This window comes from Fusarium sambucinum, chromosome IV, assembly GCF_050947815.1.
Source record: "Fusarium sambucinum isolate potato_lamoka chromosome IV, whole genome shotgun sequence".
Taxonomy (NCBI): Eukaryota; Fungi; Ascomycota; class Sordariomycetes; order Hypocreales; family Nectriaceae; genus Fusarium; species Fusarium sambucinum.
In genome coordinates, this window is record NC_139291.1 from 1,848,090 (window position 1) to 1,871,876 (window position 23,787).

Here is a 23,787-nt window from a genome sequence, read left to right on the forward strand (position 1 = left end):
TTTACTTTTTATTCTGCTCTTATTGCTTGTCCAATACTTTAGCGAAAGGCCTAGAACAAAGAGATGTGTAGGTTGGGCTGCATGGAGGTTGGTGGTACACCAGGTCTAAAAGATTAAAGATGATTTTCTAAAGCTCTCAGAAGCAGCTCATTTATCAATGAATGCAGTGGTGGCTTATCTCGAGGCTTAGTTTAAGATAGAAACACACTCTCTGTTGAATTCACGTTCTCAGACGCGCTATTCCAAGATGTATACAGTAGAATAACCCTTTATTAAATAAGAAGCTATTCATATTACTTTAACAGCGTTACTATCCTGAATTCCCATCTAGTCACGCATAACTCCTTTAGCAGTATCAAAGGGCAAAAAGATACACTTTAGAGATGCAAAAGTATATGTGATGCGACGCAGGCCTGATTCGAACAGACGCCTCCGAAGAGAATAGATTTCTAGTCTATCGCATTAGACCACTCTGCCACTGCGCCTTTTTGCTTAGTCACCGACTTTAGATTTTCGAGGATATTGACAAGTCATAGAATTGTAATAAAATTAGGATTATTTAATAATTAGATGTCCTAATAATATCACCTGTCTTTATTATAAGAAATTTTAAATATAGCAGTTACAATATAGTATTATTCAGCTTATAGTACTTATTCTCCTTAGATTCATTTAAATACACTGAGAATTTATCAACTTATTTAATTTATGCAGTATATAGGGTAACCGGATCTCACCGATTGGTCGAGCTCAATTATTCGCAAGAAATTATCCACCAAAGTTGACAATAACTCCTTCGTTAATTATTCCATTCTGTTTATAGATAGTACGCGCTTCCGAGTGATAATATCTCGCGCGTCCCGTGATTTAAGACATACTCTCTGGCAACCGATCGGGTCTTGGCCCTTGGAGCCAGAAGCGTTGTCCAGCCACTTGAAATAGCCGTGAGACATGCCGCAATAAATATGTCTCAAGTTCCTTGGGATATCCTCGACAAATACTTCTGTGCGTGACGTCTGTTTTGAGTATCAAGCCCCTGGCAACCTCTGCAAACCGAAGCTGCTCGTACAATGCCACAGGCATGATTGCTTTACAGCGCGATCCGGAAATTACTTATTGGAATTTGAAGCTATACCGTCATATCCTATCGAACCGAGGTTACTGTGAGTAATCGGATTTAGCGTTGCAGGGTAATTTTACCAATAACTTCCTCTCTGCTTGCAAGTAATTTACAATCACCAACCTTTACCCGTTAGAGATTTGGATAACGTTCTGTCTCCAAGTGGGATCTGATTAAAACGGTATTTTGTCGTGCAAACGCCCTTGTCGCGTTTTCACAGTAGGTCACCATAGGGTAGCTACATACCAATTTCTGTATACATGACAATAAAGTCTCAATATCCTATAAAAACATATCCATTTCGTTCAAGTCTGGTACATTTCATGAACCTTTTTATCCCAGGGTCCATCTTCCGTAGGTACGCAAGGTGGGACAACAGCTGAAAGAAGCTTGCCCCGCGGACCCCGCCATTAAAAGTGCCCCGCGATGATGATGGTAATGGCACGTGCATTGCTATACGTGCTGGGATAACTTCAAACTTCTGTACACTCAGGCCCATGAGCAGCATAATCTAAGAGGCTACAGTTCAATAGAGAGGGCCTCAGACTGAACAAATCCATATGATGGAACCAAAGATGCAGAAAACATCTGCATGACCACCAGCAGTCCATAGCGGAGTAATGTTGCCCCGCACCCGGACATCCCGCCGCCTTTATCGGAACCCCGCCAAATTTTTTTTCTTCCCACTACAGGACGTTGACGTACAAGCGTCAAGGCGTATTTTGCTTTGAACTCGCAATTCCATTCACCATGCACCACGTCCTGGTCGGCGAGTCGTGCTACACGGCTTCTGAAGTTCAGAAGCTCGTGCAGCGTATTAACGATCAGAGCCCTGTCAAGGTTGCCAAGCTCACCGGCTCATGGCAATACTACCTCGACCTTGAGACCGAGGATGCTGCTGTTCTTGGCAGTATTAAGAAGATTCTCGAGGCCATTGAGGAGCCCGCAAGCGCTTCGTCCGCTGGCAACAACGATCAGGCGATTGATATCTATGTTAGCCCTCGAAACGTTTCCCCATGGAGTTCCAAGGCCACCAGCATTGCTCTGGTATGTGACCTCAAGACCGTCAACCGCATCGAACGAGGCCGAATCATCCACGTCGAATTTGAAGATTCCTTCAAGGGTGAGGAGGACCTTGCCTTCCGCGATGTCCTTCATGATCGCATGACAGAATTCTTCAGCCTTTCGCCTCCTGTCCTCGATACCATGTTCGCTCATGGCGCCCGAAACCCGCTTGTCGTGGTTGACATCTTTTCCGACGAACGAGGTCCCCTGGCTGCCCTCCAGGACCATAACAAGCAGGCTGGTCTTGGCCTTGACCAACCCAACATGGAGTACCTAGTCAAGCAGTACACTGCGCTCGGTCGATCTCCTGTATGAGTCACAAGTCCGACTTTGAAAATCAAATACTGATTTCAGTAGAACGATGTCGAGCTGTTCATGTTTGCGCAGGTCAACTCTGAACATTGCAGACATCACGTTTTCAATGCCTCGTGGACCATTGACGGTGTCACCCAGGAGAACAGTCTCTTTGGCATGATCAAGAACACCCACAAATCAACCCCTGAATACGTCATCAGTGCCTACTCGGACAACGCAGCTGTGTAAGTCCAATACCACAGTTTACGGCGCTCGATTAAGTAAACACAGTTACTTACATCTCATAGTCTGTCTGGTGATGAGGGCAATTATTGGGCTCCGGATTATTCCACCGGAAGCTGGAAGCTTACCCGCGAAGTTGTTCAACCTCTGATCAAGGTTGAAACTCACAACCACCCAACGGCCATCTCACCCTTCCCAGGTGCTGCAACCGGTAGCGGTGGTGAGATTCGTGACGAGGGTGCTGTTGGACGAGGATCTTCCCCCAAGGCTGGACTTGCTGGTTTCTGGGTTTCAGATCTCCTGATTCCTGGCAACAAGAGGCCTTGGGAACTTGATATTGGTCGTCCCTCTCATTACGCCTCCAGTCTCGATATCATGTTGGAGGCCCCAATTGGCTCCGCTCGCTTCAACAACGAGTTCGGTCGCCCTGCACTGACTGGTACTTTCAGGACTCTCCTCACTAACGAGCCTGGATCTGACGCCACCGAGTTCAGAGGATACCACAAGCCTATCATGATCGCTGGTGGCATTGGCAGTGTCCGACCTCAGCACGCTCTCAAGGAGGAGAGCCATGTCGAAGAGGGTGCTCATGTCATCGTTCTTGGTGGTCCCGCTATGCTAATTGGCCTTGGTGGTGGTGCTGCCTCATCCAACGCCGGTAGTGAAGCCACAGCAGATCTCGATTTCGACAGTGTCCAGCGTGGCAACCCTGAGATGGAACGTCGCGCTCAAATGGTTATTAACACTTGCGTTGCTCTTGGACCAGAGAGTCCCATCGCCTTTATCCACGATGTGGGTGCTGGTGGTTTGTCTAACGCTCTGCCTGAACTTGTCAAGGATGCCGGTTTTGGCGGCAAGTTTGAGCTCCGACAAGTTGAGAGCGCCGATAACTCCATGTCTCCTCTTCAAATTTGGTGCAATGAAGCGCAGGAGCGGTATGTCCTTCTTGTTAACAAGGATGGTCTCAACCGTTTTACAAGCATCTGCAGACGAGAGCGATGTGGTTTCTCTGTGGTCGGAAACGCTGTCACCAAAGACGAGAGTGGCGTTTCCAAGCTTGTCCTGACCGACCGTGAGCCTACAACCCAGCCGCCAACCGATCCCATCAACCTTCCCATGGATGTTCTTTTCCCTCCTGGGCGACGAATTTCCAAGGATGTTCAGCGCGTGCAGAAGAACCTTCGCCCCTTCGATGCTGTCAAGAGCCTCACTGAGCAGTGCGGCAGCTCCGACATCGGCGAGCTGGTCACCAAAGCCACCGAGTTAGTCTTCAACCTCCCTTCAGTTGGATCAAAGAACTTCCTTATTACTATTGGTGACCGTACCGTTGGTGGCCTGTCCGTTCGAGATCAGCTTGTCGGCCCTTGGCAGACTCCAGTTGCCGATGTTGCTGTCACCCTCACCAGCTTCAGTCTCGATGACAAGAAGCGACGTGGTGAAGCCATGGCAATGGGCGAGAAGCCTAACCTGGCCCTTATCTCGGCTGCTGCCTCCGCTCGTATGGCCGTTGTTGAGAGTTTGATGAACCTCGGCGCTGCTGACATCAAGCCCGGTCCTGTAAACGGTGATCTCAAGCGCGTCAAGCTCTCTGCCAACTGGATGGCCGCTGTTGGCCACCCTGGCGAGGGCGCTGCTCTTTACGAGGCTGTCCATGCCATTGGAATGGAACTCTGCCCTCAGCTGGGTGTTGCCATTCCTGTTGGTAAGGACTCTTTGTCCATGAAGGCCTCCTGGAAGGATAAGGAGACCTCCGACTCTCACACTGTCACTGCCCCTGTATCGCTGGTTATCTCCGCGTTCAGTCTGGTTGAGGATGTTCGCAGCACTTGGACACCTCAGCTTCGCCGTGTTGAGGAGGTTGGCGAGTCTGTGCTTATCTTTGTTGATCTTGCTCAGGGTTTCCATGCTATGGGTGGTTCTGCCCTTGCTCAGACCCTTGGCCAGATTGGAGATGAGTCTCCCGATGTCCGAGACGTCCAGATCATTCGTGACTACTTCGATGCTTTGTGGCAACTTCACCAGGAGGACATCGTTCTTGCCTACCACGACCGATCTGACGGTGGTTTGCTCACCACTGTTGCTGAGATGATGTTTGCTGGACGAGTTGGCGCCGACGTCTCACTTGACACTCTCGCTGAATCTGAAGCCAGCGTACTCGATGCTCTGTTCAACGAAGAATTGGGCGCTGTTTTCCAAATCCGCCGAGGTGATGAGACCAAGTTCAAGAGATGCTTCGCCACTTGTGGTCCTCCTCACGGTATGCTCAAGACTATCGGTTACGTTCGTCCTACCAGCAAGCAGTCGCTTTTGGTCAAGTATAAGTCCAAGACAATCGTCGATCTGGAGCGCGCCAAGATCCAGCAGTGGTGGACCAGCACTTCTTACGAGATGCAGAAGCTGCGAGACAACCCCGATTGTGCCAACTCTGAGTTCGAAGCTATTCAGGACAACAAGGATCCCGGTCTGCACTACAAGCTCAAATTTGATCCCGCTGATGTCAGCCTGCCTGCTATGACCAGCCTCAAGAGCCTAGTCAAGAAGCCTAGAGGTAAGCTTTCTCGCGTCTACTGGAGACAATCAATCAAATGCTAATTTTTCGCAGTTGCTATTCTCCGAGAGCAAGGTGTCAACGGCCACGCCGAAATGGCATTTGCCTTCCGAGCTGCTGGCTTCGATGCTGTTGATGTTCATATGTCCGATATCCTTGGCGGCCTCTCCTTGGAGGGATTCCGAGGTCTTGCTGCCTGCGGTGGCTTCTCCTACGGGTAAGTAGTCCTGCTTGGGTTGGGTTCCAACACTTTGCCCCTTCTCCTGCTAACTTTCACAGTGATGTTCTTGGCGCCGGTAATGGTTGGGCACAGTCTATCCTGATGCACGATGGTGCTCGTAAGACGTTTGAGGCTTTCTTCAATCGTCCTGACACCTTCTCATTTGGTGTCTGCAACGGTTGCCAGATGCTGACTCGACGTAAGTCCACAATTTTTTCCACTTTGATCTAATTGATACTAATAATTTGCAGTTAAGGAGTTGATTCCTGGAGCCGACCACTGGCCAACATTCGGTATGTTACCATATTTCACATTAACAGCAGATAGTCGATGCTAACTTAGCATAGTTGAAAACGCCAGCACACAATTCGAGGGTCGATACTCAATGGTTACCATCGAGGACAAGTCCGAGAACTCTGTCTTCTTCGACGGCTTGAATGGCTCCTCGTTCCCCATCGTTGTTTCTCACGGTGAGGGCCGGGCCGAGTTCTCCGGCAGCGACCTGTCATCCATTAATGACTCGGGTCTCATTCCCCTTCGCTACATCGACAACTATGGTTCAGTCACTGAGAGATACCCCTCCAACCCCAACGGCAGCCCCCAGGGTATCGCTGGTGTGAAGAGCAAGGATGGCCGTGTCGTTGCTATGATGCCTCACCCTGAGCGAACCATCATGGCTGATGTCGGCTCGTGGAAGCCTGAACGCCAGTTGGCTGAATGGGGACAATTCGGCCCTTGGTTCCAACTCTTCTTGAACGCACGCAAGTGGGTTGGTTAAAATTCCAAAAGAAATTTGCATTTCGGTGTTCGGGTATGGGAATGTTATACGGTTACGGTTGAACGGGTAGAAGGTTAGTTAAACTATAGAAAATGCATGACATCACTGGCAGTTTTCGTCGCTTTGTAGAAAGCAATATCATTACTTCATTTGGAACTCCTTCTGTGTTTACTGTGTGATATGTGTGATACAACTATAATCCTCATACTTTTCCTTTCTTATACAACTTTGTGGGACGAGTTCCTAACTGTTAATGAATCCACTACAATTGATCCAACTTTAAAAGAACCCATTGGTCCCGAGTCTTTGCCTCGATTATTTATTGGTCGCCAGCCTTTAATCTGCTCCAACGCCCCAGTAGTTAAGAACCATTACATGTGTGAGAACAACACAAATGTCGACATGCTCTCTTTTATCGGCGCCCAATCTGACTCATCTTTATCTGTTTTGGTGTCTCCTTTCACAGTGAGGAATTGGGGAGTACAGAGGTACACAGACCAGGCGTAAATTGGGTCTCTCCTTCCCAATGTGTCGACGCCTATGAAATCGGGCGAACCACGGGCAACCATCACATCATCCATTTTCGTCAGCTTCTTACCCTGCTTCACCTTTCCAAAAGCTCGTGTTTTTCTTCACTGGCCCAAATGCACTATACGTCGGTCTCTCATAGCACTTGGATCCCAAATCAACTCACCAAAGATGAATTGTCGCGTATTGAATTCGTCAGGCAACGTCTCGCCGGGGGGTTGAAAATGAGGAGTGTTGGCGTGGAAGATTGCCTTTTTCAACCACTCACTGCCAATCATGATGACCCTCCACAGCCTTATTCGGTACAAAAATACCTTTGCGATGTGCTACCAACATATGTACAAATCAATTGCTTGTCCTCTTCCTCTGATACATTGCGCCTTGCAACTCATTTCCTCATCCTTTCGTGTTTGCTCAGGCATCGCCAACCTTTCGCCACCATTCTTTAATCTTCAGCTCATAACACCAACACCTATCCTCGTCGTTCATCTTGAGGCGGGGCGATACTAAAAGCGCCTCTCAATAACGCTCCAACGTTATTGGGAGAGGGCTTCGGCCTGACCAGGGATTACCATGGACGCAATGCCGGATCAGCGTTTGAGTGGTGAGAACCAGTCTCAGAATGTCGATGGCCTTGACGATATCATCCTCGGCGATCATGAGCCATGGAAGCAGATTGACCCTAGTCAATGGGAATTGGAAGAGGACGAGCGCAACCTGCTTCGCGAAAACAATGTATCAGTCCAGCAATGGCTCCAGGGACAGGGTAACTCGCAGCCTGCCCGAGACATTTTTATCAACTCACAGTCGCTACCCCAGCGGAAGCGCGAAACGCATAAGCTTCTGGTTCATATAGATGATGTGTTCAGCGATACCATCAAGCCACCGTCTATCCAGGCAGCGAAGTCTTCCAACAGTACGATTCTGGGTCTTCGAAACCCAACCACATCAAATGTTAACACAACCTCAGTTAATGAACAACTGTTTAACAAATCTGTGTCTTCCGCTCCATCTATTCAACGATTTTCAGCTGCTCCCGATCGAAATACAAGATACTGTGAAAATGGAAATAATAGAGAACGCGCTCCAAGCACGTTGACTTCTTACAGCCGCCCAGCTTTCCCGATCGCCTCACATAGACATCAGGCCAGCGGCGGTCATTCTCAAGCCACCGGCCTATCTTTTCAACAAACGGCTCGGTCTGTCACAGGTACCGATACATCCGCTGGTTCAAAGAAACCGCCAAAACGTCAGAACAGTCATTCCACAGATGATGGTGCAAGCAGTAAACGTACATTCCCCAGGCGTAATAGGTCTGGGGGCAACACCCAGTCTTATCGTGCTCCCCCGCCATCGTCGTCTGGACCTCGCAGGCCGACTCAACCAGGCGGAAACATTTCGCTACATACATCGAGTGAGGGTATGCGAGTACCTCCACACCAAGTTAGGAACAACCCATCACCGCTCGTTTCTGGGGATTCCAGTCTACTGGGGCCAAAGCAGAATAAACCACCGCCTCGCCGCGAAGATAAAGTTCTATCACATGAGAATTTTACCAATTTAGGCGAACTATGTCCATTTTGGCTATTTGATCCTATCCAATTCAGCAACGTTGAGAGACAAGCTTGTTGTGGACGCAAGGAAGAAATGTCTCATGTCGTTACACACCTTACTCACCACCACGGCTTTGTTCGTGGAAAAGATCCAAAGAATGCGTCTCGCACATACCTAGCAAGCTGTCAAACTCACAATCCATCTGCCAAGGCAAAGGGGGATTGTTCGAAATGTGTTTCGTTACACAAGTGGAAGGACTCGGACTTTGCAGATCCTGAGCACAAGGGCGTTGTTCTTTGTCTGCGTTGCTGGTTCAAATTTGAAAAGAGGGAAATGCAAAGCCACCTGGCTGGGCCATGTCCCTACCGAGCGGAACAGCCAAAGCCAAAGAAAATGTGCATACTTTATACGACATTTTGCTCTCCCGACAAGCCACCTAGTTCACCTCCTAAGAATATGGCACCACGCAAAACAAAACCCCGATCTTCGTCAAAGAGACGTAATTATCGTAGTACAACACAGCAAGTCGAAAACAACACAACATACAAGTCTGCTCCAGAACAAGCCTCCCAATTACTTCGTCCAGCTCATCCACAGGCTCCATGCAATCAAGTTAAGCCAAATACTACACACGAATCTACTTCCTCTACGTCGTCTCACACTGAGTCATCCATCAAGAGAGACGAGCCCATCTCTCATGAGTTTCATGAAACACAGAACCGACCATCTGTTCCTGGAGATTCTTTCGAACGCAAGGAAGCTGATAGTCACCAGCCAAACCCTCAGCCGATTGCATTGATATATCCAGATACCCCTGTCGAGTACATTGCCGACCTCTACAAAAAGCTTCAAAGAGACAGGCAACAAGGAGTCGCTCAATCGATTTATTCGCCTTTGACGGCCCCGTCTTCCTTTGGAAATGGCAGAATGGGTGGTACGGTGGCCGTGAATGGTTTCCAACAGCAGAAGCAACCACAAGTGCAAAATGGCTTGCGGTTACCCAACCAGTACTCGAATTGGCAACAGCCGTCCCTTCAAATCCCACAAATATCATCCCGAATCTTGTCGCAACCGTCAAGTCACACCTCACGACAGGGCTTCCAAGACAAGTCGCTTGAGCGATTCCCTCAGCAGTCCTTGACACAGCCCCAATATCCCCAACAACTCTCTAGTCAGCATCTCCCACATGAGTACCTTTCTGTGCAGAACCGCCAGACTTCAACAAATGCGAATTTTCCCACCTATAATAGTGGAACCCCACAGCTTCTTCGTTCCCCAAATACGCCCCAGCTACAGCTCCAAGTGCCGGCAACGAACGATCTGGACGCAACAATATCATTGTCCGGTGGTTTATCGCAAGTACAATCCAGTCCTTCTAGGGTCGCGTCTACCGCTGGCGAGTCTATGTGTCTTTTGAAGTCGCCCAACCTGGACGCACCTCTGTGGTTGTTTGATGACTATGATTATGAAGATACCTCGGACTGGCTGAAGTTCGACACAGTTGGGTCTCACCCCCAACTCCAGAAGTCTTTCGAAGTGGGCGACCCTTCGCCTCTCCAAACCCAGCAAAGCGTTGGGGACTTGAAACCTGACAGTCGTCTACTTGCCGTACAGCAAGCTGCTGTTGAAAAGGACTCGGGTTATCACTCGAACGTCTTCAACGATCTCTCCAGTACCTTTGATGATTCCACTGGTGCCTTTAATGATTCCTCTAGTACATTCAATGATATGGATTGGGATCCTAATGATATATTTTCCTCCTAAGACGAGTCTCTTTTTAAAAGCAATATTTTTTTTTCCCCGCAAAATTCGGCGCTGTCTTGAGTTGTCTTGGTATACACAAAATTTCGGCTTGGATTTCGTATCTTCTTTCACGATATGATGATTTATTATTGGCTGTTTTCCAGTATGCTATATCATCCTCAATGCATATCACTTTTTAGTTTGGAGCAAGGAAATCTCATAATTTAGCAAACAATTCTGGTCCTTTCATGTCATGTATCAGTAACGACGGAAACGAAATTACTTTTGGTAGTTATTATATGGAATAGCTCAGGCTGGAATAACTCATGCGACTCGTTTTGTATTATGTATTTAGTCCTTCCATGCAAATGACAACACCCATCATCAGGGTTTTATCGAAGTTTTTCCATTGGAAGCTGAATTTATGACGAAACCCCATTTTGTAACAGCTTAGTCCCGGGTATCAATCTCCAGATCCAGCTGTACACCGTTTGAAATGCCGTAATCACCAAGAGTGATGTGGTCCTTGAATGGCCTCTCACTCTGTCGCTTCAGGATGATCTGACCAGGGTCACGACCAATTCGGGCAGCTACCATGAGCTTCAACTGACCCACGGTATCTGACTCCAAGCATGGCACTGCAGCCTTTGTGCCGAGACGGTCGTTGACGTTGACGATGATCATCTCCTCGCCTCCCTGCGCAACAGCGGGCTTGGGCTTCTCTTCTTTCTTCTCCTTCCTCTCTCTCCGCTGATCTCTGTCGCCGTCCCGAGGCCTATCACGTCCAGCGCGATCCCCGTCACGGTCATCCCGACGGTAGTTGCGATCCCTGCCACCGTCGCGGTCCCCACGTCGCTGCGGCGACCGTCTGCGAAAGTCGCGGTTTCTATCGTTATCTCGGCGCTCTCCCTTCCATTTGAAGCCGCCCGAGCCTCTGGGCCTTCGAGCTGGCGACCTTGATCGGTCTCTGGGTCTGCGTGGAGGAGAATCTCTGCGGTCGCGGTTCTGGTTGCGATCGCGCGACCAGCTACGGTCTCGACGCTGGCGACGTTCACTATTTTCGCGGACTGAGTCGTCGCGACCTTTTCGGTCATCTCTGTCTCTGGGAGCGGGTGACTTTGAGCGAGCTCGGGGCTCTGTGGGTGGTGGCGAGTCTGTCATGGCTGTACTATGATGGGGCCGCTTGCGGCAGTGATTATGTGATTGTAGAAAGTCGCTGGATTACGCAAGTTTGCAGTTTCCTTCTTTTCGCTTCGCCGATCGCGAGTATTGTAGTGTTTTTGTTTGTGGAGAGATTGAAGTATGGTCGAAGATTGATGATTGTGATGTATGAAGAGGCTGGAGCTTAATGGACGTCGCGTTAACTTTGACAACGTCGTCAGGGTCCCACTTTTTAGGCAGTCTCAGATGAATTCCATATCAACAACTTTTTGCTAAAGAAGAAGAAATGGACTGCTAAGCAGGTCCATAGTGCTTTTATATACATAAGAATGAGAGAAAAGTTAACATCAGACTTTGCACATCGTGAAAACCCACCAAATATGCGTAAGAGTAAGGATGCCTAGTAGGTCCTCTAAGCTTTAAGGTACAAAAATAAATGACCTAAAATCATGGCAAGTAGTGGCATAAGGTGACCTACTAATTTCGTTCCTTGTCTCTCAAGCGGCCAACTTTTCTGATACTGAGGGCGGCTTCTTTGGACTTTACCATCTATCATGGCTCAAAGCTGCAAAGGCAATTAATTCAGCTGGATTTTCCAATTATTTGACCAATACCTTATAAAGCTAAGAGACCGAATTCAACTGGTTAAAATACATTCGAACATCACTTACATGCAGCTCCCAAGTAAACTTGGGCTAGATGATTTTGAGCATGTCTCGTTGAGACTCCAGGGTAAGTTTGCTGCCAAGTTCATTTCAGTACTTTTTCCGCTTGCTTATTACCGCCGTACCAGCTTCAACAGCTTTGAGACTGTCTGATAAATCAATTGAGAGACTATTGACAAAAGTTGCTCTAGCAGTGAAACCTATAGCTTGGGCTGAAGTTCAAAGACTATTGATTGCAAACCGTGTCAACTAGTAGCAAGTATCCGGTTGGTTTTGTTAACAATGGCAACATTGACACTACTCTCAACTCATCAAGAATTACAAGTCTGAGATCAAACTACAGGTCAACAATGTCGAATGGTTGGGTATGAAATGTTGGGGAGTTTGCCTAGAACGCGACACATCATCATCACGACATGACATGCAAAGTAACCTCGTATCAGGCAGCAGATGCAAGCTTCAAGAAAGCTTCCTGCAAAGATCAACTTTCGCTCGGACTTGGTTACAACACAGAGTTGTAATAACATAGCAAATAAGGCTTGCGGTCTGACATGACCGCATGTTCTCTCATATTCTCGTTCTTAGAGATGTTTCCTAATCGACCAGCTTTGTTTGCCGACCGTTTTGAAATGGTTTTGTTTCTGGTTTCTGGTTGCTACGGAGAAACCTGCCCTTGACGTCAACGCAATGAACCGACAGGATTGTCTTGTCTTGGATCCAAAAGCGCCCTTGCAGGGCTGAGCAGCAGAACCAGAACCAGGATCAGGGTTTGGATTATTAGCGGTCGGCGACGGAAAGCTGCCGCTTCGTGGAGGCACACGACCCGCCAGTAATGTCCAAAGAAACCTCGTGGATGACGAGAGAGAGGACTACACCAATTAGGGATTGGATCCTGTTTGTGCTGGCGTTGTACAGCGTGGCCACGTCAATTGCCTTGAGGCGACGGCTATGCTGACTTGAAATAGAAACAATGACGCCCATCAAGGCATTGAGCAGTAAACAAGTAATATGTACAAAGTTATGCACGGCAAGTAGAGTGCGTACAGTAGCACGAGCAAGATGGTCGCGGTTATCCCAAGCAAATCCGGGGCGGGTAGCCGATCACTCAATGACAGTTAGACCAGGCCATGCTCTATTCCATAGCCGACGGGGCTTAATTATTCCATGACCCATCTCATCATCTTATTTTACCCCAGCCATGTTCGTTAAAAGACGGCTAATATGTAAGTTTGACGAGGATTGGCGAGTTTCAGTTTTGACGGAGACGACCGAAGCATTAGAATAATAAAGAGAATAAATTTCTGACAAAGCGGAGACCGAAAACTGAACGCTGTTCTGTGTACTCTGTAGGCTGTGACGTACTGTGATTTACTAAAAGATCTTGCCATGGAAGCAATTACGGAACAAGATAAACTCATTTCACTTTTCTCCCTACCTAGGTACATTAGCGTGTTCATCAGGCTTTTGCCGTCGAAAAGGAAGGTTGACAACAGAGATCGACGGTCTTGTTGTCTCTCCAAGCCTCTTATGGAGGGCGAGTCAAGGATCAATTAAGGTAAGCGCCAGGCACAAACGACGCAGGAACCTGGGAATCACTTCCGAGAAAGCGGGTGTGCCTGGCTTGAGTGTGACTGACCAATGACCAATTGACAACTGCACCGGTGAGGGAAATTATGCAAATTTTATTTTTGCCCAGGCTTCTTATGAAATGGGGATAGTCAGCTTCTACTCAGCACCAACGAGTCACGACAGAGTTGAGATGAGAGTCATTCACTGGAAAACATTGGTCAGAGACAACAATGACCGGGCACTCGTCCATTATTCAACAAAGCCTTGTTCTACCGGCTCGTGGCATTGAGTAGCGGCAAGCAACGCCACTAAAGAGGCAGACTCTGTTGCTAATTGGCCTCTACGCCTGAACACAAACTAATAAGACAGCGTCTTTTTTTTTAATACTCTCTCTCTTCTCTTGTAATTCCCTCATCTCCCAGTCATTTATTAGTGGGCTGCATGGTGATTTCATTGCCACCGGTCAAGACCTTTTCTCAGTTCGTCTCTCACTGGTAGCCAACGGGAACACAATGCAGAATTTTCTCATGTCCGTTCATCCTTGGGTTGCTCCATCTAGAACTAGAACTAGGGGATGGGAAACAAGGGTCAAAGATCCCCGGTGAAACCCTCTTTGTGTGTTCAGAGTCTCAAATATCGATTCTGGCGCACAAAGAGAAAACGTGCGACAACAAGGGACTGGATAAAGAGTCTGGTATAGACATGGCCTGGGCCCGAGTTTCAGCACTCAGTCGCTTATTTGACAGGCCTTGTTCGGCCAGACTACCTGAACCTGTCAAGAGAAGCGCTGTAATTTCCCTCGAGGAGCGTGACAGGCCATTAGCAGTCCCGTCTAGGTCACAGGTACTTATGACTAGACCAAGGGGCAGGGGCTTGGTCGTGTTACCGGTACCAGTTTAATGGGCTTCCGCCTAGTCCGCCCCTCCCATCCCACCATCACCAAACGTCTGGTCTGGCAGCGCCAGGGCCTTGGCCTCGTTGAAGGGTGTGGTAGGGTGGCCTGTGGGTTCTGGTTTCTAAGTGTTATGCAACGAGAAGCTAAGCTGTGCTGTGCTGTTTCCTGTCTGTGTGTTGTTTGCTTTTCCCTCGCCGTTGTGGTATTTCATATGGATCCTCCCCCCCGAACTTGACAAGCCACCCTTCTACACTTCGAAACAACTTCTTCTCGGTCCACAGACTTCGTTGGCAGAGTCTATCGCTCGTATATTTCTTCAACCGAATACATATCTTGTGCTTCTCGCCGTCTGGATATAAAACATCTTACTGTTCTTTTCCCCAGCTTCACCCAATCACTCACTTGCAATAACATTCTGAGCTTGCTTTGAAAGCACTCACTTACACACACACAACAACCAAATTTCATACAACAACAAAAACAACAAAATGCACTTCTCCAAGTTCATCCTGGCTGCTCTGCCTGCCCTCGCTCTCGCTCAGGAGACCACCACTCAGACATCCACCGCCGTCGTGACCAAGACCTACTACCTCTCTACGGTCCGCACCGTTACCGCCACTGGTGAGAGCACCACTGCTGTTGAGACCTCGGCCGAGATCATCTCCACTGCTGTTGTTGAGGAGAAGACCACCTTCCTGCCCGTTGCTCACAACACCACCATCCCCGCCTCTACCCCCAAGGCCACTGGCTCTGCTGGTACCACTGGTGGCTCTTCTGAGCCTTCTCAGGTCCCCGAGAACGCCGGAGCTGCCGTCACTGTTGGCAAGTTCGCCATGGTTGGTGTTGCTGGTGCCATCGCTGCCGCTCTTCTGTAAGCGTGCGTTGTATGGAAAGCGATCCTCAAGGATCTCGCGACTGTCGGCTGACACACTTGCCGACACATCCCAATGTCTTCCATTGCTTGTTCATTTACCCTTTATACCCTGGCCACAGCGCGGCCTCTTCTTTATGATGAAACGCCACGATACCATTTGCAGGATGACACTTGTCGCCTGCTTCACATTTGATGAGTCTAAGGACTCTGCCTTTACAGAAGCTTGATTGCTTCTTCGCTTCATCGCGCCTGCCTTTGACAAAGCACACAGGCTTCCAAAATTTTGCTTCTTTCTTCGCTGGTGCATTCTACTGGTTGAAGACCTTTTTAACATTGTTATCACTCAACATCTCTTCACTCGATTCTGCTGCCGCAAAGAGAGTTGACGACCGAAGAGCGGGGACGACGTCGGCGACGCGGAAACAATACATGTTCATTTCAGTAACTCTGCTTCTTGAACAAACTGGTTTTTACTATACTTCTCTTTTTGGCGATACCCCTTTTTTTACGACGGCGCAGGTGATCCGAGGTGCTGGCTTATGTGCACTGACCTCTGGAGGACGGTTTGCAGCTTGGAGTATGTCTTTGATTTGATTCGGAAAGGGGTTGTGACGATTTACACGAAGAAAAAGGAGGATTGGTGATATTTGAGATTAACGATGATGAGACAAGCCATGATGGGCTAGTAGATAGTATGAGAGTAATAAGATATTATACGCTCAACAATCTCTGTCCGAGAAGTGAAAGTGAAAGTGAAATGACTCCAACTGGGTATCGTATCTAGTCCCAATTGCCGGCCCGACTCGTTCCTCGGAATGGAACTCGACGTCCGATGACTAATGAGAAGAAGGCGTCAGAGGACCCTGGGGAATTTTGTTGGAGTAAGAAAAAGACCGGAGTACAAATTATATCTAGATGAGGAATGGTTTTTTCAACAATATTGCTATATTATAGCAATTATATAGATCGATAACCGGAGACACAGATTTTCTTATAATGTAATTGGTATTCGAATCAGACTCTATTTATCGATATTTATCTTGATACCTGCACACAAGCAATTCTTTTCTTCTTCTGTCCCCGCGCCGTGCCGTTGGAGAAAAGTCGATGGAGCTGAATAAGGATAATGCGATGTCTCTCTATTGGTTAAGACATCGGTAGGCGGCCGGGATTATGCGGGTCACATCGGCCTTTGCCCCCGAATCTACGATTTTGAGTTCCATCTAATAAAGCTGCTGCCAGCTTTTGCTCAACATTGAGTCCCATTCTCCATATCTACAAGACCCCTCCAAGACCCTTTTTCTTATTCTTTTCCACAGGAGGGAAAGGTGTTTGTTTATTTATATAGGTAGTCATCATGGCATCGTTGGCTCCTCTCAAGCGGGCGCATGGCCCCCTCCGTAAAGCGCTGAGCGCAACTCCTACCCTTCGAACTTTCGCCACTGTACCTCCCAGCGGCAGCGAATCGGCCAAACCTCAACGAAAGAGTTACTTCAAGGATACGACAGTGTCCGACTTCTCCGATTTCCTTGCTACCTCTTCTTCCGCCCAACCACTGTCTCCAACAGAGGCTTACTCTCTCAAGACCGCCGAAGTCGGCCCAGAGGGCAAGAAGCGAACGATTACACGACTGCCAGAATGGCTCAAGACACCAATTCCCGCCGGTAACGAGAACTTCAAGAGCATCAAGAAGGATCTACGAGGATTGGGACTCCACACTGTTTGCGAGGAGGCCCGATGCCCCAACATTTCAGAATGCTGGGGTGGCTCCGATAAGAACGCTGCGACAGCTACCATTATGCTGATGGGAGATACATGCACTCGAGGATGCCGTTTCTGCAGTGTCAAGACAAACCGAAACCCTGCTGCATTGGATCCTCACGAACCTGAGAACACTGCGGAGGCATTGGCTAGGTGGGGCCTGGGTTACGTTGTGTTGACCAGCGTGGACCGTGACGATCTGGCAGACGGTGGTGCGCACCACTTTGCCGAGACAATTCGAAGAATTAAGCAGAAGAAGCCTTCATTGCTGGTTGAGGCTTTGACTGGTGACTTCCGTGGAGATTTGGATATGGTCAAGGTTGTGGCCGAGAGTGGACTGGATGTATATGCGCACAACGTCGAGACTGTTGAGGGCCTTACTCCTTACGTGCGTGACCGAAGAGCTACTTTCCGACAGAGTTTGGCTGTCTTGAAGCACGTCAAGGATGTTATGGGCAAGGATGGTCCTATCACCAAGACCAGTCTGATGCTTGGTCTCGGTGAGCAGGAGCGTGAGATTATGTCTGCGCTTGAGGGTAAGAAACCTACTTGATGGAAACTATGAACCTAGCTAACCTTTTTCAGAACTCCGAAAGGCAGACGTGGATGTTGTCACATTCGGCCAATATATGCGACCAACCAAGCGTCACCTCAAGGTAGAGAAGTACGTGACCCCTGATGAGTTTGAGATGTGGCGCAAGCGTGCTCTGGATATGGGTTTCTTGTACTGCGCCAGTGGTCCTCTCGTGCGCTCCTCGTACAAGGCTGGTGAGGCCTTTATTGAGAACGTCCTGCGCAAGCGCTCTGGTGAGAAGGCCATGGCCAGTGGAAACCTTGGCCAGACCGTTGCTCTCGACTCAACTCAATCATCGATCTAAACATAGATCACTGTACACCTCTATTCACCTCAAACCATACTACACTACATAATCATGGGCTATGACCGTATCGGAAGGCGTTTTGGGATAGGGTCAGATATTAACTAGAAAAGCATAGTCTTCAACAAGACTGCTGCGATATTATCGTCGCATGGCCAAATACAATCACTTACCCTTCAAAGGGTTGTACATCAATCATTTTCACCTTGTCATATTAAATCCTTTTTGACAAAAAAATCTTCTCGTCTGCGTGATGATGTAACTAAACCACTGCATATATATGAGCTCAAGGTTGGACACTGCATCGCGGGGTTTGCATATATGCATGCACCACTGTCCAGGGGACTTTGCAACGCACTCACTCACTGCTCAAGACTCGTTTCACCTTTGAAGGTTACTTCAGAAGATCATGGGGGACTTTTGATTCGATACGCTGAAAAGATGGGATGGAAATACGGTGTTGTGCTATTAGTGACGCATCTGTCAGTCGCGAAGGGGAAGGTGCGATTGTGAGTTTTGTCACCAAGAGGCAGGAGTATAAGAGGCGGGATGCTCCTTCCAACCCTTGACCATAGCCCATGACAGCTTATCTTCGCTACTTCCAAACTCATTTCTGCAGTTATTGCCAGTAAAAAGGTAACCTACAACTCAGACTTGAACTTCTCATTAATCCAGCTCACACTACATCTTTGCTATGAGGCTCAAAGTGTTCTTAATTCTCGCTTGGGCGAGTCTCGTGAGAAGCAAATACTGGCTCGAAGAGATCGAACATCGTGGTACTGCTCCATACTACCCCGACTCTCAATATCGCGTGTTTCGCAACGTGAAGGATTTTGGTGCTGTTGGCGATGGATGTAAGTTGGCTGTCTGTTTGATCTTGTTGTCTACCTGGAAACTAATAAAAAGTGACCGATGATACAAATGCAATTAATGCTGCTATTAGCGCGGGTACTCGATGTATTCCCGGTGTCTGTAGAGGAAGCACTATCTCGCCAGCAATTATCTACATTCCTTCTGGGTGAGTCTCCGAGAAGGTGCTGCTAAGACACTTACTAAATAGACCAGGACGTATCTCATCAGCGACTCGATTATTGATCTTTACTACACCCAAATCATTGGCGATCCTACCAACCGTCCAGTAATCAAAGCCTCTGGGTCATTCTCTAATAAGAGCTTTGGTCTGATTGACTCAAACCCCTATCTTTCCAGCGGGAGTTTATCATACAACTCAACCAATGTTTTCTATCGTCAGATTCGCAATTTAGTCCTGGACACAACTGCTCTTCCCCCTGACTTTCCCGCTATCGGTATTCACTGGCCATCGTCGCAAGCAACGTCCATTACAAACTGTGAATTCAGACTGTCAACTGTCCCCGGAAACAGGCACACGGGTTTATTCATCGAAGAAGGATCTGGTGGTTTACTCAACGACCTGTACTTCCATGGCGGTGGAAATGCCACTGTCCTCGGGAACCAACAGTTTACGGCACGCAATCTATGGTTCGTCGGCGCTGATGTTGCGATATGGATGCCCTGGGACTGGGGATGGACTTTCAAGAGTGTGGTATTTAAACACTGCCGAGTTGGCATAAAGATGGACCCTGCATCTTATAGCGTTGGCTCTATTACGATGCTTGACAGTTCGTTCGAAAATATCGACATCGCCATTTCCACGACTCGTAACCGGTCACAGGCCATAAGCAGCGCAGCGTCTTTAGCTTTTGAGAACGTTAAGTTTCAGAACGTGAAAAGCGTTCTGCTGGACCCAGAAGGCGTTGATTACGCACGCTCGGCTTTGGAACCAGGACAAACCTCTATTTTTGTGATGGTATGCTCCTCTTGCAGAAATAGGAAAACTACTGACATAATTAGGGGCACTATGCTAACTCTAAGGGTAATTTTGATGCTGGTGCATTCTACCCGGTCTCGCTACCTCGAAGTGGAAGCCTGCTCGACCGTGGTATCTACTACGAACGATCAAAACCACAATACGAAGACGTTCTAAGCAAATTCTTCATATCAGCAAAGGCGAATGGAGCGTATGGAGATGCTTCACACGATGATACCCAGGCACTCAACAATCTATTCAAGTACACCGCAGAAAACAATCTCATTGCATACCTTGACGCCGGGTATTATATGGTGTCAGATACCGTTTATATCCCCCCTAATGCCAAGATAGTTGGCGAAGCCCTTGCATCCATCATCATGGGCACTGGGAAAAAGTTTGGGGACATCAATAAACCCCGACCAATTGTTCAAGTTGGTCGTCCAGGAGATGTTGGTCAGATTGAATGGTCTGACACAATCATCTCAACACGAGGAGCAGCAGCAGGTGCTGTTCTCATTGAGTACAATCTATACAGCCCTGAAGCTCCATCAGGTATGTGGGATGTTCACACTCGGATAGGTGGTTTTGCAGGGACATATCTTCAAGTTCCTGAATGTCCTGCCATCAAGGGAGCCAATGTCGTAGACCCACGGTGTTTAGCAGCTTATATGAGCTTCCATGTAACGACATATGCTGGAGGACTCTCTACGGAAAACTGTTGGTTCTGGGTCGCAGATCACGATCTGGAGAATCAGAATTACGCGCGGGTTGCTCTCTTTGCGGGCCGAGGTGTCCTTGTCGAATCCCAGAGAGGTCGCATCTGGCTCAGCGCAACTGGTTCAGAACACCATGTGCTATACCAGTACCAATTCGCCAACACCAGAGACGTGTACATTGGCCATGCGCAGACGGAACAAGCGTACTTTCAACCCATACCTTTGGCCCAGTACCCGTTCCCACCTGTGCCCGCTCTCCATGATCCGGATTTTGAAAGGGACTGCCAGGGAGACACTGATGCTAGATGCAATATGGGCTGGGCAATGAGAATCATTGACTCGATCAATATTGCTGCCTATGGCGCAGGGCTATATTCTTTCTTCATCAACTACAATGACACGTGTGCCAGCAACAAATCACCACTCTTCTGCCAGAAGAAGATTTTGAGTATCCGCCGCAGCACTGGTTTAAAGTTTTTGGGATTGAGTACAGTAGGAGCTCGAACCATGGTGGAGCGTGATGGTGCAAACTTGGTTCAAGCAGTTGACAACAACAGTACATTTGCAGACACTTTGGCTTTGTATGTATCATAAAAGGTTGATATACTAACTCTAATGTAAGGCACGGGGGAGGCAAGCTCAAGCAGGGGTATCAATTGCTATACCAGTCACCTAATTAGAATCCCAAATACCTCGCAATGCAGTCAAAGCAATATAAACAGCCTCATCCGTCCTGATGTTTCGACTGCCCTGACCAGGCAGAACATTGACCCAGTGATCAAATAGCTCTTTCGTTTTGGGGCCTTGAATGTCCATGCTGCTAAGCTCGTCATCGTTCATAGCTGCAAATTCTATACCACGAGGGCCACCGAATACAATGAGAAGATGGTTAAAGTTAAGTCTCTTGGTAGGCGGGAATGCCCTTGAAGCGGGAACACCACGTTCAGATGTGCCAATACTAATGTCATAACCATTCTCGTAGGGGCTCTCAGTAAAGACCTTGGAGAGAGAGCTAGCCTTTCTGACGGTGTAACCCCAGTAGTAACCACCCTCGGTTCTTGGCGCAGCGGGGTGAACAGGCTCAGGGTATTCGTTCTCGTCCTCGGGAAACTTGAGTGTTATCCTCGTCTTGGGTGGGATTTCTGCCTCAATTTCGACAGGCTTTTCTAGGCCACATTCAACAAGGGTTCCTGATCCTGTGCTAGTCATGCCAGCGATAGTGTATCCCTCGCCGTAAGGGAGGTAGTCCCTAGGGTTGGGGTGATGCGGCATATCGAGAGTGGGCAGCGCGGCAGTGAGCCTCAGGTTAGGGTGAAGAGGGAAAAGAATCTTGCGCATGAAGGGGGGCGCCTCAAGGTAGGACATAATATGCGAAAGGAAGTGGCATGGATCGGTGTCGCCTGTGTAGCTGTTTGGGTCTGTTTGACGAGGTCTGGTAGAAAGAGGTGAATCGTCAAATACGATGACTTCGTCGACAGAGAAGATGGCGAGAGCACGAGCAATGCGTGCAGGCTGTGCCATTCGCTGATCGGCAGTAGTAAGGCTGGAGCTGGTTAGAAGTGATATGGTTATTCTCGGCTCATTACATACTTTGCTAGGATACTGCTGGGAATTGCGACGGAAAGGGTCCAAGGTCGACCTCCATCAGTAGGATTAAAAGTCCCAGCAGGCTTGAAGGGACCTCTCTCCTGCCCACCACCATTGTGGTCGGTCTTGCGCTTCTGATTGATGTTAGAGACATTGCTTAGGAGATCTCATGCTACTCAAAATGACTAACCTTGGAATCACGCTCGCTGTACGACATTTTGATACTGATAAGCTCAAATAGCAATATTATTGTCAACAGGTGAACTATTCTGAACAAAAAGTTGAGATAGTGGAATTGATTGTCCGGCAGAATCTGACCGCTTTTCCCACCGCCTGCTATTTGCAGCTTGTACATGCCACTCCCGCGCTTGGTCAGCGTCACGGCCAACGAGACTTATGCGACAGATGTGGCCTTTCCTCTCAAGCAAACGATTTCAACGACAACGATATCGCAACCATGAGCGGCCCTATTAGCATCGGCTCCGAGTCTGAATGGAGCAGTCTCCTCGCAGGCACCAATGTTGTCATCGCAGATTGTACGTATAAAAGACCCCGCCGATACTTTATGACCACTAACACCGTTTAGTCTATGCCGACTGGTGCGGCCCTTGCAAGATGATCGCGCCCACATTCGACGCCCTCGCTAAAGAACACTCGAGTCCAAAAAAGGTTGCCTTTGCCAAGATCAACGTCGATAGCCAGTCCGGAATTGCGCGAGCCCAGGGCGTTTCCGCTATGCCTACCTTCAAGATCTTCCAGAACGGCAGCTGTATCGAGACCATCAAGGGCGCAAACCCACCCGCGCTCACAGCGGCTATCAAGAACGCTGTTAAGCTTGGAGGTCCCGTCACTGGCGATGTGTTCAAGACGCCTGGTCGAACACTAGGTGGCGATGCGCGATCGGCTCCCTTGTCAAAGCAGTGGAACGTAAAGGGCATCTTTAACGCTTTAATAACCTTCTTCGGACTGTATTTTGTGTCATTATTTTCGGTACGAATGCCATAAAGAAGCTTCCGGGATGAAGAGGTCGCTAACAAAATGATAGTTTGATGCCTACAAGTCAGCCGAGAAGAGTCCATTTAACATTCATCGAAAACCAACATCTGGAAGTGGCAGTGGTTCTAGTCAGGGAACTGGAGGTGCTAAAGCCCCTCCACGCTCTTCTTTCAAGACATTGGCGGATCTGGGTGGTGATTAAATAGCCTCTACAGGGTATTTGTATGGCGTTTAATGAGGGTTCAGGGATTTGTTTGGGCGTGGCTATTCACTTTTCCTAGGCGAAACTATTCTATAGTCATAGAATTATCATTTCAATCTTTATTACCTATAATCTGATCCAATTCTTTGACCATACATATCCTTGGATGACGGAGCTGGGCTAATGGGTAGCAGAAAAGTTGACCTTTGGGCTTTAGGCTACAGAAATAAATAGCCTAAAAAGTATAGTCTAAGTAGCATAAACTGGGCTACTAATTTCGTCTTCTGCTTCTGGTGACCAACTTTTCTGGTACCGTCGTACAATTGCCACTTTAAATCACGTGAGAGCGCGTTTGAACAAAACCGTCCTGATGAAGCTTGATAAATCTCCATCTCCACCTCAAATTTGTACAGTAGGGAAAATGTTGTCAGCCAGAAGAATTCGAAATGCATGCCCGAGGTGTAATACTTCTTCTTTAGCAGTGTCTTCTCGTATCTACTCTTCTTCCACTCCTTTACTCCGTCCAAGACGGATTTCTCCCTTCTTAAAGACCCAGTCC

At 48.2% G+C, this 23,787-nt stretch overlaps 8 protein-coding genes across 8 annotated transcripts; 6 read left to right on the plus strand and 2 right to left on the minus strand.

The window, feature by feature from the left end:
• Window positions 1-1,870: 1,870 nt before the first annotated feature.
• On the plus strand, window positions 1,871-6,268 carry FSST1_000647 (phosphoribosylformylglycinamidine synthase; the record flags this gene model as incomplete). The annotated part of the gene is made up of 7 exons (XM_083232835.1): window positions 1,871-2,494; window positions 2,543-2,724; window positions 2,788-5,270; window positions 5,325-5,487; window positions 5,550-5,689; window positions 5,742-5,783; window positions 5,838-6,268. 7 exons carry the CDS (start codon window positions 1,871-1,873, stop codon window positions 6,266-6,268), a joined length of 4,065 nt encoding a protein of 1,354 aa, XP_083090829.1.
• A 1,110-nt stretch (window positions 6,269-7,378) lies between these two features.
• Window positions 7,379-10,114, plus strand: FSST1_000648 (uncharacterized protein; the record flags this gene model as incomplete). Its single annotated transcript, XM_083232846.1, has 1 exon — window positions 7,379-10,114. The coding sequence occupies one exon, from the start codon at window positions 7,379-7,381 to the stop codon at window positions 10,112-10,114; it is 2,736 nt and encodes a 911-aa protein (XP_083090830.1).
• A 429-nt stretch (window positions 10,115-10,543) lies between these two features.
• Window positions 10,544-11,254, minus strand: FSST1_000649 (ubiquitin-related domain-containing protein; the record flags this gene model as incomplete). Its single annotated transcript, XM_083232857.1, has 1 exon — window positions 10,544-11,254. One exon carries the CDS (start codon window positions 11,252-11,254, stop codon window positions 10,544-10,546), a length of 711 nt encoding a protein of 236 aa, XP_083090831.1.
• A 3,617-nt stretch (window positions 11,255-14,871) lies between these two features.
• On the plus strand, window positions 14,872-15,484 carry FSST1_000650 (uncharacterized protein; the record flags this gene model as incomplete). The annotated part of the gene is made up of 2 exons (XM_083232868.1): window positions 14,872-15,254; window positions 15,421-15,484. The coding sequence occupies 2 exons, from the start codon at window positions 14,872-14,874 to the stop codon at window positions 15,482-15,484; spliced, it is 447 nt and encodes a 148-aa protein (XP_083090832.1).
• Window positions 15,485-16,614: 1,130 nt separating this feature from the next.
• On the plus strand, window positions 16,615-17,896 carry FSST1_000651 (lipoate synthase; the record flags this gene model as incomplete). Its single annotated transcript, XM_083232879.1, has 2 exons — window positions 16,615-17,554; window positions 17,604-17,896. The coding sequence occupies 2 exons, from the start codon at window positions 16,615-16,617 to the stop codon at window positions 17,894-17,896; spliced, it is 1,233 nt and encodes a 410-aa protein (XP_083090833.1).
• Window positions 17,897-18,590: 694 nt separating this feature from the next.
• On the plus strand, window positions 18,591-21,037 carry FSST1_000652 (pectate lyase superfamily protein-domain-containing protein; the record flags this gene model as incomplete). Its single annotated transcript, XM_083232891.1, has 4 exons — window positions 18,591-18,750; window positions 18,803-18,914; window positions 18,962-19,724; window positions 19,769-21,037. The coding sequence occupies 4 exons, from the start codon at window positions 18,591-18,593 to the stop codon at window positions 21,035-21,037; spliced, it is 2,304 nt and encodes a 767-aa protein (XP_083090834.1).
• Window positions 21,038-21,115: 78 nt separating this feature from the next.
• On the minus strand, window positions 21,116-22,247 carry FSST1_000653 (putative RNA methyltransferase; the record flags this gene model as incomplete). The annotated part of the gene is made up of 3 exons (XM_083232902.1): window positions 21,116-21,992; window positions 22,034-22,164; window positions 22,221-22,247. The coding sequence occupies 3 exons, from the start codon at window positions 22,245-22,247 to the stop codon at window positions 21,116-21,118; spliced, it is 1,035 nt and encodes a 344-aa protein (XP_083090835.1).
• A 240-nt stretch (window positions 22,248-22,487) lies between these two features.
• Window positions 22,488-23,228, plus strand: FSST1_000654 (thioredoxin; the record flags this gene model as incomplete). Its single annotated transcript, XM_083232913.1, has 3 exons — window positions 22,488-22,566; window positions 22,617-23,020; window positions 23,076-23,228. The coding sequence occupies 3 exons, from the start codon at window positions 22,488-22,490 to the stop codon at window positions 23,226-23,228; spliced, it is 636 nt and encodes a 211-aa protein (XP_083090836.1).
• Between the last annotated feature and the right edge of the window lie 559 nt (window positions 23,229-23,787).